The following is a 21,685-nucleotide window of genomic DNA, read 5'->3' as shown; positions in this document are numbered from 1 at the left end:
GTAGTCCTATGTCACTGGCCTACGTGTCCCAGCATCTCTTATCAGAGCTGCAGTCTGTAGTCCTATAACTGTCACTGGCCTACGTCTCCCAGCATCCCCTATCAGAGCTGCAGCCTGTAGTCCTATAACTGTCACTGGCCTACATGTCCCAGCATCCCCTATCAAAGCTGCAGTCTGTAGTCCTATACCTGTCACTGGCCTACGTGTCCCAGCATCCCCTATCAGAGCTGCAGTCTGTAGTCCTATAACTGTCACTGGCCTACGTGTCCCAGCATCCCCTATCAGAGCTGCAGTCTGTAGTCCTATAACTGTCACTGGCCTACGTGTCCCAGCATCCCCTATCAGAGCTGCAGCCTGTAGTCCTATTACTGTTACTGGCCTACGTGTCCCAGCATCCCCTATCAGAGCTGCAGCCTGTAGTCCTATGTCACTGGCCTACGTGTCCCAGCATCCCCTATCAGAGCTGCAGCCTGTAGTCCTATGTCACTGGCCTACGTGTCCCACCATCCAATATCAGAGCTGCAGCCCGTAGTCCTATAACTGTCACTGGCCTACGTGTCCCAGCATCCCCTATCAGATCTGCAGTCTGTAGCCCTATAACTGTCACTGGCCTACGTGTCCCAGCATCCCCTATCAGATCTGCAGTCTGTAGCCCTATAACTGTCACTGGCCTACATGTCCCAGCATCCCCTATCAGATCTGCAGTCTGTAGCCCTATAACTGTCGCTGGCCTACGTGTCCCAGCATCCCCTATCAGAGCTCCAGCCTGTAGCCCTATAACTGTCACTGGCCTACGTGTCCCAGCATCCCCTATCAGAGCTCCAGCCTGTAGCCCTATAACTGTCACTGGCCTACATGTCCCACCATCCAATATCAGAGCTGCAGCCTGTAGCCCTATAACTGTCGCTGGCCTACGTGTCCCAGCATCCCCTATCAGAGCTGCAGTCTGTAGCCCTATAACTGTCGCTGGCCTACGTGTCCCAGCATCCTCTATCAGAGCTGCAGCCTGTAGTCCTATAACTGTCACTGGCCTACGTGTCCCAGCATCCTCTATCAGAGCTGCAGTCTGTAGCCCTATAACTGTCACTGGCCTACGTGTCCCAGCATCCTCTATCAGAGCTGCAGCCTGTAGTCCTATAACTGTCACTGGCCTACGTGTCCCAGCATCCTCTATCAGATCTGCAGTCTGTGTCCCTTGTCATCTGGTTGTCAGTGTTCCATTTACCTTAGTACCATTTAGTGAGGTGATCCAGCAGCCAATTACAGTTGGGCTACTGTGATTGGCTGTAACCCATACAGCTAATCTGTACCATACAGACACTCACACAGGGGATACAGTTAAGCAGCCCCATCATTCCCAACCCATTGGCCTTTATATTTCATGAAATCCAAATAAGTTCCTGTAACCCTCCCCTTGCTTTCTATGGGATCCCCTCTATTTGGGAGCTGCCATTCTTGCTACTCCCCCTATGTGCAGATTGATACCCCCGGCCCATGTATTGGTACATTCTGTATAACAGTCAGGCTCTCAGTATCTCTTGCTAGTAATGATGGCATCACATGGACTGGAGCAAGGGATTGTGGGAGTTCTAGTAACAGCTGAGCGCTTCATGTTATGTAGCCATGATCTGTAACAGGAGGGCCCCCACCAATCACTATTGGTATATACCAGTACCCAAAGGCCCTGCTTTATCTGTGCCCATTCTCATGGGAAACCCTAACAGCTAGGGGGATTTAAAGGGGCAAATGATCAGATATTAATTTTACAGACAGGAGAGATTTAGATGAGAACAGATCAGCAGGTCCCCTCACTATCCGCCATCAGCTTATAGGCCCTGCCATTGGTTTCCTAGAAGTTCTGCCCTGCCCAGAGATTGCCTACAGTTATTTTGCGCCTATATATATATATATATCAAACTCAACAGTAGAAAGCACTCACAGCTACAGCATCAATCAGGTCAGTGATTTATTTCAGCTTACCATCTACGCGTTTCGATCACCACAGGATCGTCATCCTGATGACGATCCTGTGGTGATCGAAACGCGTAGATGGTATGCTGAAATAAATCACTGACCTGATTGATGCTGTAGCTGTGAGTGCTTTCTACTGTTGAGTTTGATGTATTATTTTTGTCAGCACCCAGCCTGTGCCCGATACTGGTGAGTGCCGATTCTTTGCAAGACTATATATATATATATATATATATATATATATTAGGAAACACAGGTAGGAGTCAGTACAATATGGCACATCTGCCCCCATTGGCCGCTCCTGGGGTGCCATGTATAATGCCAGGCATGACAGGAGCGCATTGGATTATAACAGTGTCAGTTCCCCAACCTGTGGCCCCCCAGCTGTTGCTGAACTACAGTTCCCAGCATCCCCATCAGATCTCCAACCTATGGTGCTCAGTTGTTTGTGACCAATAAAGTTTGGTGGGGATATCGTGCTGCTGTGAGGCTGCTCCTTATCAGCAGGGACTGGGCCTCATGTTATAATAGAAGGGAGGAGGGATGGGGCCAAATACAACCTGTTTCACTCTCATTTCAAGGGGAACTTCACCTTATATGCTGTTATTGCACAGATTTTGTTAGGATGCTAACCTGAGAGCTGCAGCTGCAGAACAGATTGTTCTTGAGCTCTGTGAGGGCGGCTCCCTCCATGACCTCATCAAGAGCAACAGCCAATCCCTGAAGGAGCCCTGGATTGGCTACATCTGCAGGGAAGTATTAAAGGTAAGGCCAGAATAACCCCTTATGGACTCATCTATGATTTTGCATTACATATATATATTTATTTATTATAGATCATCATTCTGCTAAAATGTGTTACACTCTTGGGAATATTTAGATTTATGTCTGTTATTCTTATAACCTACATCTCAATCCCCCCAGGGGCTCCACCACATCCATCAGCACCGGGCCGTACATAGGGACATCAAGAGCCCGAACATCATGCTAACAAAGGAGGGGAGAGTGAAGTTGAGTGAGTAAAACTTCATAATTCAGGTTTTTATTGTATTGCATTTAAAAAGTCATTTTTCATTGATAAATATAATCTGGCATTTCAGTCGACTTTGGACTCTGCTGGGACCTGGACCCACAGACTGAAATGTGCGAAGAGCCTGACGGGACTGCACACTGAATGGCACCCGAGGCCATAAGGAGGAAGGACATGGACCTGGCGTACGACACCAAAGTAAGTTGTACTTATAACAGGGTGCATTTACCTATCAATGTTAATGGGACATAAAAGCAGTGGGAGGAGCCGATGGCATGCAGGCAGGCACTGATGGAAGAACCACCCCAGTAACAACTGAATCACCCACTAACCCAGTTCTCTCCTTCTAATGTTCTTTGGTGTCTCTTTTCCAGTGTGACATCTGGTCGCTGGGGATAACTGCCATAGAAATGGCCGAGGGAAAGCCATGTAAGTAAATCTCAACAATTTGTGGATATTTATTCTATACTTTGAGCAGCAGATATTCTGTAGCAGAATGGGAAGAACTGGGACTTATTTGCTATTTTCAGCAAAAAAAAAAATACCCACTTTTTTCTTTAGTTGAAATAAATAGTACAGTATATAGACTTGGATGGATCTGATATATGTGTTTTTGTCTTTCAGCACACTACGACCAATACCCGGTGGAGGACATCATAATCGAGAGTCAACCACCGAAGCTTCAAGCCAACACCTGGTGAGTCCTTCCCAGCTCGTGTCACTAGATGCTCCCACAGCTCAGAGCTGAACTGAATGAAATGGGCTCTATTTTCACCAAATAATGCTAAAAGCTCTTTTTCCTTTTTTTCCAGGTCACAACAATTCCATTCCTTCTTGGAGTTGTGTCTGAGAAAGGATCCTGCGGAGCGATGGAGCGCCAAGGAACTCCTGCGGCACCCCTTCATTGCTGAACTGCCGCCCAAGAAGATCATCAGGGCTGAGATTCGGAAACACCTTCAGGCTCAGCAGAGGCGGCCGGCCAAGAGAGGTGAGGAGATCCATTCTATCTGGTACGACTGCGCCATCATGAACACTAAACTGAGAAGCTGTTGGTCTTATTAAAGTGGCGCTAGGGATAATGAACATATTTTGAAGGCTACACCACCTTAATGCTACATTTTAGTAAAATAGTGACAATGGGATTCTAAGACAATTTAGAATAGGAAAAAATAGGAATTTAATTTCAGCTCTGATTTTTTTTTATCTATACAGGAGTGAGGGAAGCAGCTCTCTGGGCCAGGAAACAGCTGCGTCGGGCTTGTGCCTTCTGCGCTTGTGCCTTCCACGCTTGTGCCTGTGCCTTCTGCGCTTGTGCCTGTGCCTTCCGCACTTGTGCCTGTGTCTTCTGCGCTTGTGCCTGTGCCTTCTGCGCTTGTGCCTGTGCCTTCCGCACTTGTGCCTGTGCCTTCCCAGGATGAGTCTCTGCAATAACATCCTAGGAGAAACACCCTCAGGGAAGGGTACGGTCTCCATTAAATATCCCTATACATTGGGCCTACAGAGCCTTAGGCCAACACTTTTTACAGTATATAGTTCTAATGGACACTCTATAATTAATTTAAATGCTAATTGTATACACATTTAAAATAAGACGCTTAGACTTAGACATACATGTGAATCTGTATTATAATTTTTTTCCTGCCTGCACCCCTTGTACTGTTGCCCAATGCAAAGGAGAATTCAGTTTGAGCATAAAATCCTTTGTAATGCCATTGTTCTTAATGAATATTCATAATGACACATTACTTATTGGTTTTCATTCTATTTTACAGCTCCACCAGCAGAGCCTGCGCCTCCATCTGAAGCTCCAGGAGAATCCGCTTTTCAGAAACCCATAACTCCACCAGTGGCGTCTCCTCTCCCAATTACAGCTACACCCCCAGCAGTGTATGTAACACTCTATACACAACCTCCACCCACCATTTCTATCTCCCCTTCAGCCATAGTTCCACCAGTGGCCCTTTTTCTCCAACATCTACACCAGCACAGACTTTACATTCCAATAGTGGGATCCAATTTTAATATGTGCAGCTCCACCAGTTGGATTCCTGCTTTTAGAGAGCACAATTCCAGCAGTGGCGCCTCACTTTGTAGGTCTCATTCTCTGTTTCTTTCTTTGGGTACACCACCAGCCCCTCTTTCTTTTCCTGCTGCTCCTCTACCAACAGACCACCATACTAATACATCATACAGTATTTGCAGTTTCACCAACCTTAGCTCAAACAGTGCATCCACCGCCGTCAGTCTTAGCCTCCAACATCTACATTTCAGACAAGCACAGCTCCAACACCACCTTACAGCACCCTACAGAGGCTCCTCCCTTTATAATCCATTAAAAATACTGCCAGTACATTAGATAGCTTTAACAAAGGGTTACATGCCTTTTAGCAAGGTAAAAATACAGGGACACTGACATAAACCCTTAGTAGAAGTTGATCCAGGGACTAGTCCGATTGCCCTTTGGGAGTCAGGAAGGAATTTTTTCCCCCTCTGAGGCAAATTGGCTCTGGCTTCAGATGGGGTTTTTTTGCCTTCCTCTGTATCAACTATTAAATAGGAACCTTCCATCCACACTAAAACTTAAACTTAATGTAAATGAGAACTTTCCAACCTAAACTAATATGCATAACTTAAATCATATCTAAATTATAAATAAATATTTTAATACATATTTGAATGGTGTTTTGCATTTTTATAGTATTGACAGGGAAGTTTACAGAGGGTGGAGACCTGTGGTGCAAGGGAGAAGGGTAACTAAAAAGAGAAGGTGGAATCAGGGGGCAGGGGTGGGAGAAATGGGTGAAGGGAGATCCTAAGGTGAAGAAATGTAAACAGGGAATAAGCCATGTTTGAACCCAGACCTAGTGACCGTCACTGAGCTCAGAGCTTTGGTCAGTGGCCAAAGCCTTGAAGGGCAATTTCAATTCAACACATATTTAAAATTCACATAAAATGATAGATAGTGCATATATATATATATATATATATATAGAAACAACAACAAGAGACCCTCTGCACTCACCCATTATCAATATATATATAGGACATTAAGACATTCGGTGCATTAAGCTACTAAGAAATGCCAACTTGACGTATATTACAATATATGGACAAACAATCCCTGTTTTGCTTAAAGGGAAGGGCATTTCTTAGTAGCTTAATGCACCGAATGTCTTAATGTCCTATATATATTGATAATGGGTGAGTGCAGAGGATCTCTTGTTGTTGTTTCTATGTATTTTGTGGTCACAGCCTCATTGCACCCCCGCCTAATGGTTTAAAATTTAGTGGTTGAGCACAACTTTCCCCTTTTTTTGCTATATATATATATATATCTGGGTTTAAGAGGAACAGAAGACTATTAAATTAATACACTTGTTACATTTTGGGCCATCCCATAAATATGTCTCTGCCATTAGTGATCTTTGGTCCTTGGAGAAACAGACCCATAAACATGTCTCTGCCAATAGAACCCTTTGGGCCTAGGAGAAAAAGACCCATAAATATGTCTCTGCCATTAGTGATCTTTGGTCCTTGGAGAAACAGACCCATAAACATGTCTCTGCCAATAGAACCCTTTGGGTCTAGGAGAAAAAGACCCATAAATATGTCTCTGCCAATAGAACCCTTTGGGCCTAGGAGAAACAGACCCATAAACATATCTCTGCCAATAGAACCCTTTGGGCCTAGGAGAAACAGACCCATAAATATGTCTCTGCCAATAGAACCCTTTGGGCCTAGGAGAAAAAGACCCATGAACATGTCACTGTTAGCAGAAGACTATTGCCCTGGATGAGGGCAGCTGATATACATGCCATTGCCATGAGTATTATTATTGGGGCAGAGGAATGGCAGGTCCCAACAGGCAGGACCAACAGTTAAAGTAGGCAGGCACTCCGGGATTCCAGAAAAAGTAGCTATCAAGCTCAGGTGTACAGTAAAATCAAAATAATTTTATTAACATATACACATAAATGATATAAAGCATAGAAAGAAAAATCTCACCCGAGAAATTGCTACAATATTAGTCAGAGTGGCAAAATCTACAGTTTGGTACATCCTGAGAAAGAAAGCAAACACTGGTGAACTCAGCAACGCAAAAAGACCTGGACGTCCACTGAAAACAACAGTGGTAGATGATCGTAGAATCATTTCCATGGTGAAGAGAAACCCCTTTACAACAGCCAACCAAGTGAACAACATTTGCATTTGATACCGTTCCCCACAAACGACTGCTTTCTAAGCTAAGGTCTATTGGTCTTAGTGAAGTCGTTTGCACATGGATAGAAAACTGGCTACAGGATCGGGTACAGAGGGTGGTTGTTAATGGTACATTCTCTACTTGGAATAAGGTTCTCAGTGGGGTCCCTCAGGGTTCTGTACTGGGTCCACTTTTGTTTAACTTGTTTATAAATGACTTAGGGGTCAATATTACAAGCAATGTATCAGTGTTTGCAGATGACACAAAACTCTGCAGACCAGTCAATTCTATCCAGGATGTGGCATCCTTGCAGCAGGATCTTGACCAACTGGCAATCTGGGCAGCTAAGTGGCAGATGAGATTTAATGTGGATAAATGTAAGGTCATGCACCTGGGATGTAAAAATATGCAAGCCACTTATACCCTTAATGGGACTGCACTGGGCAAATCCATAATGGAGAAGGACCTTGGAGTCCTTGTAGATAATAAACTTGGCTGTAGCAAGCAATGCCAGGCAGCAGCTGCAAGGGCAAACAAGGTTTTGAGCTGTATTAAAAGGGGTATAGATTCACGGGAGGAGGGTGTTATTCTTCCCCTTTACAGAGCGCTGGTAAGGCCCCATCTAGAATATGCTGTTCAGTTTTGGTCTCCAGTGCTCAAACGGGACATTATTGAGTTAGAGAGGGTTCAGAGAAGGGCAACTAAGCTGGTAAAGGGTATGGAATGTCTCAATTATGAAGAAAGACTGGCCAAGTTGGGTCTGTTTATACTGGAGAAGAGGCGCTTAAGAGGTGACATGAAAACTATGTATAAATATATAAGGGGATCATATAATAACCTTTCTAATGTTTTATTTACCAGTAGGTCCTTCCAACGGACACGAGGGCACCCACTCCGTTTAGAAGAAGGGAGGTTCTGTTTAAATATTCAGAAAGGTTTTTTTACTGTGAGAGCTGTGAAGTTCTGGAATTCCCTCCCCGAATCAGTCGTGCTGGCTGATACATTATATAACTTTAAGAAGGGGCTGGATGGATTCTTAGCAAATGAGGGAATACAGGGGTATGGGAGATAGCTCTCAGTACAAGTGAGGGAATACAGGGGTATGGGAGATAGCTCTCAGTACAAGTGAGGGAATACAGGGGTATGGGAGATAGCTCTCAGTACAAGTGAGGGAATACAGGGTTATGGGAGATAGCTCTCAGTACAAGTGAGGGAATACAGGGGTATGGGAGATAGCTCTTAGTACAAGTGAGGGAATACAGGGGTATGGTAGATAGCTCTTAGTACAAGTGAGGGAATACAGGGTTATGGGAGATAGCTCTCAGTACAAGTGAGGGAATACAGGGGTATGGGAGATAGCTCTCAGTACAAGTGAGGGAATACAGGGGTATGGGAGATAGCTCTTAGTACAAGTGAGGGAATACAGGGTTATGGGAGATAGCTCTCAGTACAAGTGAGGGAATACAGGGGTATGGGAGATAGCTCTCAGTACAAGTGAGGGAATACAGGGGTATGGGAGATAGCTCTTAGTACAAGTGAGGGAATACAGGGGTATGGGAGATAGCTCTCAGTACAAGTGAGGGAATACAGGGTTATGGGAGATAGCTCTCAGTACAAGTGAGGGAATACAGGGGTAGGGGAGATAGCTCTCAGTACAAGTGAGGGAATACAGGGGTAGGGGAGATAGCTCTTAGTACAAGTGAGGGAATACAGGGTTATGGGAGATAGCTCTCAGTACAAGTGAGGGAATACAGGGGTAGGGGAGATAGCTCTCAGTACAAGTGAGGGAATACAGGGGTAGGGGAGATAGCTCTCAGTACAAGTGAGGGAATACAGGGGTAGGGGAGATAGCTCTCAGTACAAGTGAGGGAATACAGGGGTAGGGGAGATAGCTCTCAGTACAAGCGAGGGAATACAGGGGTAGGGGAGATAGCTCTTAGTACAAGTGAGGAAATACAGGGTTATGGGAGATAGCTCTCAGTACAAGTGAGGGAATACAGGGGTATGGGAGATAGTTCTCAGTACAAGTGAGGGAATACAGGGGTAGGGGAGATAGCTCTCAGTACAAGTGAGGGAATACAGGGGTATGGGAGATAGCTCTCAGTACAAGTGAGGGAATACAGGGTTATGGGAGATAGCTCTCAGTACAAGTGAGGGAATACAGGGGTAGGGGAGATAGCTCTCAGTACAAGTGAGGGAATACAGGGTTATGGGAGATAGCTTTTAGTACAAGTTGACACAGGGACTGGTGAAAGCTGCTGCAGTAAAGGTCTGACAGAGCATTAAAAAGGAGGAAACCCAGCATCTGGTGATGTCCATGAGTTCAAGACTTCAGGCTGTCATTGTCAGCAAAGGGGTTTCAACCAAGTATTAGAAATGAACATTTTATTTCAAGTTATTTGCTTTCTCCAGTTACTTTTGAGAACCTGAAAGGAAGGGATTGTGTTAAAAAAATGCTTTAGTTGCCACACATTATTATACAATCATTTTGTTCGCCCAACTGAATTAAAGCTGAAAGTCTGCACTTCAACTGCATCTGAGTTGTTTCATTTGAAATTCATTGTGGTAATGTACAGAACCAAAAAGTTGTCTCTGTCCAAATGTTTATGGACCTAACTGTATATGTGTGTGTGTAAATGAATCAGATAAGGAAACATGAAAATATAGTTGCTTTTTTTAAGTATTCTGAAATGCCACACTTTCCTTTCCAATCATTTAATCATAGGCTTCTGGAAGGCCTCCTCACATATATTCAGATTACTTTTGTTAAAAATATTTTTTTTTTTACCATTTTCTAAAATTTACATGCGAAATTGGAATTAAATTTACTTCCCTCTTATTTTAAACATACAAATGAAAAAGAAGTATTCTCAGTATTCTTTTTAGGAGAAATTGCCTGCCATTGCGAGGTCCACAGTCTTTTTTAGCAGCATCCCTCTCAGATCAGTCTGAATGTAGCCAGTCAGAAGGCTGTGCTGAGGATTGTCCTGCAGGGGCACACAAAACCAGCCGCACAGATGATTAAACCCACGCACACAGTGTGGTCGAGCACCTTCATATTCAATGCCAACAGCTGCATAATATTTATATAAAGGCAATAAAACAAAATCATTATTTTTTTCAAGGATGTAAATGTTATTAAAATTATAAAAATTATTTTTTTCCCTTATGTTCCCTCAAATATACAGCTCAAATAAGAGCTCATCACAGAAAAATTCACCCCCTCTTTATTTATTTCTAGAGGATTTCAGAAGTGTATTTATCAGTGGGTAAAAGTTCACCATTTGATAAATATGCTTCTAAAAATCCTATAGGAACAAATAGAGACGGGGTTAATTTTCTGTAGTGAGCTCTAATTTCACACGTTGATAAATCTGCCCATACTCACAAGCGTCTGTTCCCGTGTTCCACCACAGAGGAAAGCAGGAAGGATAGAGCCCATTCTTCCCTGTCCCACTTTACTCATATAGGTGCACGTAAGTGCAAAATGCAGGTGGAATGTAACATACTGTGTTCCACCTGCGTCCGGTGCTTGCATGCACTGTGTGACTACAGCACGATAGGAAAGAAAGGGCTGATTTTGCCCTCGTTTCCCCTGCGGTGGAATACAAGGGAACGCCAACGCAGGGGATGCAGGGCAAAGCGCCATCTGTATGAGCCCTAAAGAATGAAGGCAGAGCTGGGGAAATGCAAAGCAATCGGTAATTATTTTTTTAAAAAGGATATTAAATCTGCCTCTATTTGTTTAAAAGATGTATTAAAGGGCACCTATTACCCTAAAATTACTTCTTCCACCAGAGGTGTGGGCTAATAGAGCCTGCACTCCAATTGGGGGAAACAATAGTTCTTTTTTAAAAAATATAGCCCCCTACAGTGATAGGCTGCCTGCACCAGGAAGGAGCTCCCGGCAAGCGGAAAAACGCTTGCCGAAAATATTGCCATACGCTCCTACCTGTGCCTGCATCCGAATGAACGGAATACGCTCGGGTGCAGGCACATGTAGCCGATATCTGCCAAAAAACGCAAGACGCGCTATGTGTGGCATCAGCCTAAGAACACATGTAAAGACGTACCACAAGTCAGAAGGCCATCTTCATACTGTGTTGTGTAGGAGAAGTCAACAAACTCTCTGGGGGATATAATATTCAGCAGCTGCCCAGCAGTTGTGTAGCACGTCACACAGCACTCCTAGGGGAATGCAGATAAAAAGAGATGTGTTCATCTATTCCTGTAATAAAGGTGAGATCAACGAGCATACCTTATTTAAGCACAACCCAACCCTTTTCTCAGCAAATTTGTTTGTGATGTTCTTTGTATGCCAAATGCATCCAAAACATTTGCTGCATCTGGACTAATGACCTATAAACACTTTAGAGAAATTACATTTTATTTCATTAACTTGATAAAATAGGTTGAAAAAATACACACGTCCAACAAGTTCAACCTTTTATGTCTGTAGAAAACCTGCCTGCTAGCTGATCCAAAAGAAGACAAAAAACTAGAGATGCACCGAATCCCGGATTCGGTTAAGGATTTGGGTCGAATCCAGCTTTTTTAATCGTTTTTTAATAGATTCGGTTTCGGCCGAATCCACGGTCCCGGCCAAACCGAATCCTAATTAGCATAAATGATCATATGCTAATTAGGATTCGGCTTGGGATTCGGCAGAATCCATCAGGGTGGGTTCGGCTGAACCCAAAAAAGTGGGTTCAGTGCATCCCTACAAAAAAACCCATCTCAGGCCTCTCTATCTTGCCACAGAAGGGGGAAAATTCCTTCCTGACTCCACAATGGCAATCAGCAAATAACCCTGTGTTTTCTCATTTGCTAAAAAGTCATGCAACCCGTTCTTGAAGCTATCTAATGCATCTGCCACAGAGAGAATTCCACAATTTCACAGCTTTCACTGTAAAAAAAACCTTTACAAATATTAAGATAGAACCTTATTTCTTTTCATTAGAATTGGTGCCCTCATGTCTGCTGGAAAGAGCTACTGGTAAATAAATCATTAGAGAGTTTATAATATGACATTCCATACCCTTTACCAGCTTAGTTGCACTTCCTTGGACCCTCTTTAATTCAATAATATCCCGTGTAACAACTGGAGACCAAAACTGCACGGTATACTCTACATGGTACTGCTCTGTAAAGTGGAAGAATGACCCCCTCCTCTCGTAAATCTAGGCCCCTTTAAATACAGCTCGAGACCTTGTTTATCCTAGCAGCTGCTGCCTGGCATTGCTTGCTACATGTCCTTTTCCATTATGGAGCTGACTAGTGCCGTCCCATTAAGAGTATATATTTTACATCCCAGGTGCATAACCTTATGTGTATCAACTACAGGAAGTGAAGAGAAGCTGCACTATGTACTTGCTAACAAGGTGCATGGGCACATTTTCAAATATGTCCGATCAGCTGTGGTGTGACAGGGATGCCCAATGCTCAATCAGAAAGGTACCCCTACCTGGAATACAAGTTCATAAAGCTGGGCAGTATAGTTGAAATCACCTGACTAAATCTGGGGATGTATGGGTAACAGTCATAGGCACACTAACCTGCATTTTTTCTTTATAAAGGTATTAAATACCAGTAGAAGTGAACAAAAGTTCTAAAAGAACTTTTTCTCAACAACTATACAACCATTTCCCACAAAGAGTGTCACAGAACCTGCATTCTGGCAACTCAGTTTAGTAATTATTGAAAACTTTTTTGCACCTTTTAAACACTTACAAGCAACCACCAAATTCTTCAAAAGGTTTTCGCCATGCTGTAACTCCACTCTAATAAAAGAAGAAATAATGTTTAGTGCCATAAAATTACACATACACTAATAATAGGCAAAGGCATGATAATTTATCACAGCAGCAAGAGGCTTGTAAAGTTTATAGTTAAATGCAGCTGAAATTGCTATATAAACACATATATATATACATAAATATTTCTTCATTAAATTGCCACCTTAGAAAAAAATAAAAGAAAACACTTAGGCTAAAATTAAGATTTATAAGGGTTCAGTTATCATGGGCATAGCATCAAGTGCTGGAGTGACAAGGGCCAATACACAAAACATTTGTGATCCCATGGAAAGTGCAAGCTGCACTTTTTAGACTTCTTAAGACAGGTTGACTGCACTTGTGTTCAAATGGTTTCAGTCACTAATGGAACCCCAAACAGAGGGTAGATTCATAACAGGAGAGTTACTATGACTACCAACAAACAATAGTGTGCTCTATGACAGAGATCTTTCATTACCCCTCCATTTTGTTTATCAACTGCAGCACTGATGTCTGTGCAAGATAATCCACATGCGTAATAAAGTATTACATATGGGGTTGAATCAGAGGATCTTCTAGCAGTGACTAAAGAACTTCTAGATGAACTGCAAGAAGCACATTGTAAACACCAAAACCACCAGTCAAATAAAACTGTAAAAAAACAAAGCCAAAGACATGCGTACTTGGTATAAACCTAACAATCTTTGAAAGTGTCCATCAAGCTGCACAACGCTAAGCGCTGAAGAACAGTGGAAAAGAACAATGGACTGTATGACTGGAACATGATATGGTCATAAAAATAAACCATTCCCTGGTAAGTAGTTCCCTACATTGTGGCCTGAAGAAGGTTGATGATGAATATGAGTAGGCTGGAAAACAACAAAGCCAAAGCAGCAGGAATTAAAAAAACAAGAAAACAAAGGGCCCTTGGTATAAATCAAACCAACGTCAAATATAAAAACGTCTGTCCAGCTGCCTGACATTGTGAGCTGAAGAATGTTGGTAATAAAGAAGAATGGACTGCTTATCGGACAGGTGCTTGCTTGATATTATGGCAATCTCCAGGTTCACTGCTCAATAAAAAAAAACACCTACATTTATAAGCCTAATAGTGGCTGCCAGGACCAGGGTAAATTTCTTTAAAAGAGCCTGAGGGATATGAAACATGGTAATAACATGATATGTTAGCAGTACATTATTCCTAAACCATTCCTCATTGATTGATTCAGATTTGTTCTGTGACTATATGTCCACATGATATTGTGGGAACCCCTGCCTATTTTTTCTATAAAGATGTCAGTCACAGACTCACAATCTCCACTGCATGTGTGTTCCATTGTATCAGATGCCCGTTGCATTTTTCTCTATCTAAAGTTTATTACAGTGGCAAATCTCTGTATATTTTTCATTTGTGATCCCCTATGGTGTATCCCTTAGCACCCACTAGGAAGAGGCACTGTACTGTTAAATTCCTATTTTCCTAGTTTCTCTTTTCATGCAAATTCTGGGTTTGCCTGGTCACCAGTAGGTAGTAGGTACCTCTGTGGGAGCATGCTGGAACTGAGAAACCAAAATCTTAAAGAAGGAAAGGTACAAACTAAGTAAACTTTATCATAAAGGTATATGTAAATACAGCCATAAACACTTGCATAACTGCTGCTCTTTTCTTTAATTCTATTCTGTATACATTATCTTTTGTGTCAGACCTCCTTTTCTCAGAAAAATCCTTCAGGGCATGGCACAAACCTGCTCAGTTTGCTCCTCTCTCCTCTTTCCCCCTCCCTTCTTCTCTCCCCCCCTCCCACTCCCCCCCTGTCTGTCGTAATCTGAGCTGTTCCCAGCCTGCACGCTGCTCCCTGAAGTAAGACCAACTTAAAATGGCAGCTGCTATCAAACAAACAAAAGGAGCTTCTAGGACTGTTTACTCAGGTATGGTAAAGCATTTTGCAGAATAAATAAAGTGTTTTAGCTTGCCCTATTGGGACTAATCTATTGGCAATAAAAAGCCTGAGTAGTTTTCCTTCTCCTTTAGCCATACTGTATAATATTTTCAGTACTCCTAAATCTCCGCTCACCCTACTTAAGTGCATAATTGTCTGTTCAACAAAAACTATGTCACAAAATATATTTTGCTTTATCTATAATATTGTAAAAAGTAGCATTTAGTAATTTAGACCTTGCTCTTTAAAGTGGAGAAAAAAATGGTTCTAGCCTTCACCCAAATAAATGAAAGCAGAATATGCAGACTTACTGATTTCTTGGCGAAACACCATTCCTCTTCGAGCATGCAGTGGTACTGAATTAAAGGAACAGTAACATCAAAAAATTAAAGTGTTTTAAAGTAATTAAAATATAAGGTGCTGTTGCTCTGCAAAAAACTGGTGTTTTTGCTACAGAAAAGCTACTATATAAATAAGCTGCTGTGCAGCCATGGGGGCAGCCATTCAAGCTGGAAAAAAGGAGAAAAGGCACAGGTTACATAGCAAATAACTAGTAGATAAGCCCCATATAATGGGGGTTTATCTGTTATCTGCTAAGTAACCTGTGCCTTTTCTCCTTTGAATGGCTGCCCCCATGGCTACACAGCAGCTTATTTATATAAATTATAGTAGTCTTTCTGAGGCAAACACACCAGTTGTAGCAATGCAGGGCAACAGTACATTATATTGTAATTACTTTTATACACTTTCATTTTTTGGTGTTACTGTTCCTTTAAGGTATTTTGCAATCTGGTGGTTTTTGAAGGGATATCAAGATCATCCATGATTCACTTCTAACAAATGAAACATAATATAAATGAATAATACTGTGAGCAATAAATATGAGTTTTGGCAGTTACAAATGAGACAGGTAATATACATGCCTTAACACTAATGCTTATGTAGTTATGTAATAAAAGACAGAGTCAGGCAATGATGTGCCTTTTATTACATATGGGGGTTTTACTAAGCATATACTGGATGTGCTACCTCTTTCCATTAGTGGGACCATTTCTTCTCCCACTACAGAATACAAGAAGAGCTGTTGTTAATAAAATAATAGCCGATATCTATTTTTTTCCAAACAATTGACAAGTTTACAAGGGTGGTTAATGTTTAAGTTTCACTCCTTTGGGAGTAAAACTGTTAAATGTTTGAGTTTGGTAACTTTTAGAGTTTATTTTAATTAGAAATAAATTTGAAAGATCTGCAAATGTAAATATTGATAAATCGCCCCCCCCACATGTATCCTGAAATGATCTGAGTAACTTGTTGCTTGATCTAGTGGTATGCATGCTGTAACTCAGAAGTGTATATTATGCACAACAATTTGCATTTGCTGGATATTTTAGATAAAATGTAGACATCATAGATTCATCCAGTTGCATTCTCAAATATGTGCCTCTGATAAAATGTGTTTATTTGCCTTACTGTAATGGGGAAGTGTCAAGTTACTGACTCCACAAGTCTATTTATATAGAGTCCTTATGAGCGACTCCAAAGGGGAAGTACTTTTTCAGTAAATAAGCATGTTCCTAAAGGTGGTACTGATGCCTCTCTAGAAGGAGATAAAGCTACTCATGCCTCAATTTTTACATTATTATAGTAACTGATGCCCTTATTTTTACATGGCTCTTTCACACACTGCATTTATTCCTGTAAATGTGTACAATATAGTACCTGTGGGAGTGGGATGATGATACAGTAGAGTACCAGTTGGAGTGGTATGATGATACAGTATAGTACCTGTGGGAGTGGGATGATGATACAGTATAGTACCTGTGGGAGTGGGGTGAGAATACAGTATAGTACCTGTGGGAGTGGGGTGAGGATACAGTATAGTACCTGTGGGAGTGGGATGATGATACAGTATAGTACCTGTGGGAGTGGGATGATGATACAGTATAGTACCTGTGGGAGTGGGGTGAGGATACAGTATAGTACCTGTGGGAGTGGGATGATGATACAGTATAGTACCTGTGGGAGTGGGATGATGATACAGAATAGTACCTGTGGGAGTGGGATGATACAGTATAGTACCTGTTGGAGTGGGATGATACAGTATAGTACCTGTGGGAGTGGGATGATGATACAGTATAGTACCTGTGGGAGTGGGATGATGATACAGTATAGTACCTGTGGGAGTGGGATGAGGATACAGTATAGTACCTGTGGGAGTGGGATGAGGATACAGTATAGTACCTGTGGGAGTGGGATGATGATACAGTATAGTACCTGTGGGAGTGGGATGATGATACAGTATAGTACCTGTGGGAGTGGGATGATGATACAGAATAGTACCTGTGGGAGTGGGATGATACAGTATAATACCTGTGGGAGTGGGATGATGATACAGTATAGTACCTGTGGGGTGGGATGATGATACAGAATAGTACCTGTGGGAGTGGGATGATGATACAGTATAGTACCTGTGGGAGTGGGATGATGATACAGTATAGTACCTGTGGGAGTGGGATGATGATACAGAATAGTACCTGTGGGAGTGGGATGATACAGTATAGTACCTGTGGGAGTGGGATGATGATACAGTATAGTACCTGTGGGAGTGGGATGAGGATACAGTATAGTACCTGTGGGAGTGGGATGATGATACAGTATAGTACCTGTGGGAGTGGGATGATGATACAGTATAGTACCTGTGGGAGTGGGATGAGGATTATTATTACAATAGAACTGGAGCTTGCAGGAATGCAAGAAGATTTCCCGATGTTAAAGGTTCCAGAGCAGTGCAAAAATTTTTTTTTTTTTTAAGGTGCAAAGCAGGTTTGGGGAGGTTAGCTTCTCCTAGCCTTATTGAAAATCCGCCTGTGTTAGGAGAGGGGTAGCTGTGGAGGCAGAATGTAGATTTTGATGGGATACATCTGAAGGGGAATTCTAACTGGCTAAATATATGGAATGAAACATGAGGTGGTGGAGAAGAGAAATAGCTTGGGGAGAGAGAATACCACGTGGGAGGATTTGGGCTTAGGGTGAAATGGAAAGGGACAGAAAAAAGCACATGGTGAGTAGAAAAAGATGGTACATACTGGAACATGGGGAACCAGGAGGGGAGAGAAAATAAGTTAGCATTGGGGAATGTTATAGGGCAGGGCTGTCAGACTGGAGGCCTGGGCGCCAGATGTGGCCCTCCAAAGAATTTTTATGGCTCCTCAGTCTGCCTGAAAGCTCCATAGACTTCTCTATATGACATCCTAGTGTTTGAGGAGTGAATGATCACTCCTGAACCCAGCGCTTCTTGATGACCAGATCCGTATATGCAAATTTTTTTCCAAATGGTGAAAGTCAATGTGAATAAAGTGCTGCTTCCTCCTGATGTCAGCTCCCCTTTAGATGAGCCTCAAAATATATGTGCCGTGGTATAGATGGAAGCGCATAAAATTGAAAACAAAATAAAAATATGGTGCAGATCAATGAGATAAAAAGAGTCAAAAGCAAATAAAGAAAACCAAATAAAGAACGTGTGTTAAATAAACCCCCAATGCTAGGTAGGTGGCCCCAAATTAGATGTTATAACTGTTATAACTAGATGACTTCAACATTTTAATTGAATTCTGCCCTCGATCATGCATTATGAGAAATAATCAGCCTACATGACATCACACAGATGCATCTAGATGCAGAAAAGGTGTCACATAATCCCCACTAAATATGCTTGTCATCGGTTACCAATTAACTGCATCAACTCAGGAGCGCAATCACACAAAAAAATCACACCAAAATATAACTACCAGAAAAAGCAGAGAATGGCACATTGGGAGATGAAAAAAAAACAATATAATGTACATGTTAACAAACAGAGTAACATTATAATGTATATGTGTATATTGGTTTGCTACAATGATGTGTACTTGGGGTTCACTGGCTCTCACTACATATAATGTGTGTAGGATGTGCATGAGATGCCAGTACTGACTACCCCTTATCCTGCCTCTCACTGTATATATCTTATGTGGAGTTTCAGTACTCGCTTCTTTTCACCTCATTTCCTGCCCTTTTGGCTAAGATCAAGGGGCTGATTTACTAACCCACGAATCCGACCCGAATTGGAAAAGTTCCGACTTGAAAACGAATATTTTGCGACTTTTTCGTATGTTTTGCGATTTTTTCGGATTCTGTACGAATTTTTCGTATCCAATACGATTTTTGCGTAAAAACGCGAGTTTTTCGTATCCATTACGAAAGTTGCGTAAAAAGTTGCGCATTTTGCGTAGCGTTAAAACTTACGCGAAAAGTTGCGCATTTTTCGTAGCGTTAAAACTTAACGCTACGAAAAATGCGCAACTTTTCGCGTAAGTTTTAACGCTACGCAAAATGCGCAACTTTTTACGCAACTTTCGTAATGGATAGGAAAACTCGCGTTTTTACGCAAAAATCGTATTGGATCCGAAAAATTCGTAAAGAATCCGAAAAAATCGCAAAGTACCGATCATTACGAAAAAAACGCAATCGGACTCCATTCGACCCGTTCGTGGGTAAGTAAATCAGCCCCCAAGTGTAGTATCTTTTCTCAAAAATGGACCTAACCACACCCCTCCTGATGGAGCAGATTATAAAATAAAGCCTGATCCTCGGGACAAAGGTCAGGCAGTTTGGAAGTTAGAGGTGTTCTGCCTGCAGGGTGAATCAGCAGAGGTGCCTAAACTCATTGTGGATACAGACGCAGCGTAACCTGGCACAAGCACAGAGCACCTTATGCTTCTAGGGTGAAGACACAGAGATACTGGTAGACAATGTTGATCATTTACTGATGTGTTTTAGTAGAGGCAATTCTCAGTACTGTCTATGGCAGGGTATTTTTTGGCATTTAGTAGCCATGAGAAGTAGCTGCTACTAAGTAGCTCCATGTGTCTTCACTCTCAACTGCCATTTGTTTTCTTTGCTCTGACCTTCTGGCTTTGCAAGAACATTTTTTATATTCAGCCACTTGCTGGAGCCCTACCATGGCACTTATATTTATTCACTTTTTCTGAATTTGTACCTCTTGTTTTTAAACTTTTTTGGATGTCTCCTTCACAAGGCATTTGAATTGCAATAAGCCCATAAGGGCTATGCCAAGACATAAGGGAGGACTGTGTGCTCATTAGGCTCTGGTCCTCCTTGACCTTGCTCTAAGTTCCAAGCTTCAACCAACCTTTAGTAAAAAGGTACCCTAGCTTTAAGGCAAAGCTTGGAAGACCCTTGCCCTTTATCAGGCCTGGACTGGAAATCTGTGGATTCCGGCAAATGACAGAGGGGCTGCTGTGAGATACCATAGACAGAGACTGTAGCGGGCTGGTAGGGAGCTGTTTGGGTCTTTGTGTAGTTGAAATGCCAGGGCCTACTTTGAATCCCTGTTCAGACATTAGTTTATTTTAGCCAGGGTGTCAGGAATAAAGGGGCATAGGGAGCAGTTTGTTAACTTCTGTAGTGTCCAGCACAATAGAGGGTTCTCTTTCTGCACCAAACATCTACAATAGTTCCAAAAAACTATTTTCTTGCCATTGGCCAGTTACACACTCTTTCATGTTAGAGGGCTGAATTATATAAAACAACAATGTTACACAAAGAGTTGCAAGTTGAGCAAGTGCTTTGATCCCCACAAGCCTTTGTGAAAGGTGTTCAATGATGCACAATATAGTTACTGAATTTACATTTAATGAGCCCTACAGTGTTCCATTACAACCTGTTTTGTGTACCTCGCTATGGCCCAAGGCAGTGTTATCCCAGTTTTATACCCTCTTGCCCTTGAGTAAAGCTCATTTTGCAAGAATATAATTAGTGAGGCTAACTTTGACTGATAGTACAGTAGTGACCCAGATTGCATGACGTACATTGCCCGGGTGCTGCCATTGCACTGAGCTCAGTTGTTGCAGCTGTTTTACAAATTATCTCCATTGTGTTGACTTGTTACTTTACTTTCACTCTGTTTCACGATATTCCTTGACCTTCTTACATAGTTACATAGGGTTGAAAAAAGACCAGAGTCCATCAAGTTCAACCCATCCAAGTAAACCCAGCACACACAACCCACACCTACCAATCTATACACTCACATACATAAACTATATACTGTATACAACCACTAGTACTAACTGTAGATATTAGTATCACAATAGCCTTGGATATTCTGATTGTTCAAGAACAGGCCCCTCTTAAAGGCATTAACAGAATCTGCCATTACAATAACATTACTAGGAAGGGCATTCCACAACCTCACTGCCCTCACCGTGAAAAACCACCTACGCTGCTTCAAATGGAAGCTCTGTTCCTCTAATCTAAAGGGGTGACCTCTGGTGCGTTGATTGTTTTTATGGGAAAAAAGAACATCCCCCAACTGCCTATAATCCCCTCTAATGTACTTGTACTTTATATACTCTACCCATTCCTTTCCTGCGCTTTCCTTGTGGTTTGAGCATTTGGAGATGGTAAGCCCAGGCATAGATAGGTCCTAGGGTGCAGTGCAGGTAGCGGTGTGCACAGCGTGTTTGTTTGTGACACAACTTTGCTTGTCCCTGTCCCTTTGTAGCTCCCTTAGTACACTCCATAGAAAATAGTATAGACATTAAAGGAAAACTATACCCCCAGAATGAATATGTAATCAACCTAATGTGACCTAATAAAGAATCTTGCCAAACTGGAACATATATATCAGTAAATATTGCCTTTTTACATACTTTCCCTTGATTCACCATTTAGTGATGGGCTGGGTGCTCCCTTAGAGATCACATGA

The 21,685-nt window shown here is 42.2% G+C and overlaps 1 protein-coding gene across 1 annotated transcript; it reads right to left on the bottom strand.

Annotated features, from left to right (window-relative positions):
• Positions 1-9,769: 9,769 nt before the first annotated feature.
• Positions 9,770-12,763, bottom strand: LOC101733674 (stAR-related lipid transfer protein 4-like). The gene is made up of 3 exons (XM_012955861.3): positions 12,758-12,763; positions 11,276-11,390; positions 9,770-10,275 (listed from the first exon to the last, which is right to left on the bottom strand). The coding sequence occupies exons 1-3, from the start codon at positions 12,761-12,763 to the stop codon at positions 10,085-10,087; spliced, it is 312 nt and encodes a 103-aa protein (XP_012811315.1). The 3' UTR covers positions 9,770-10,084.
• Between the last annotated feature and the right edge of the window lie 8,922 nt (positions 12,764-21,685).

This window comes from Xenopus tropicalis, chromosome 1 (genome assembly GCF_000004195.4).
Source record: "Xenopus tropicalis strain Nigerian chromosome 1, UCB_Xtro_10.0, whole genome shotgun sequence".
Taxonomy (NCBI): domain Eukaryota; kingdom Metazoa; phylum Chordata; class Amphibia; order Anura; family Pipidae; genus Xenopus; species Xenopus tropicalis.
Note: the sequence above shows the minus strand (reverse complement) of the source record. Positions and strands in the feature narration are given on the sequence as shown.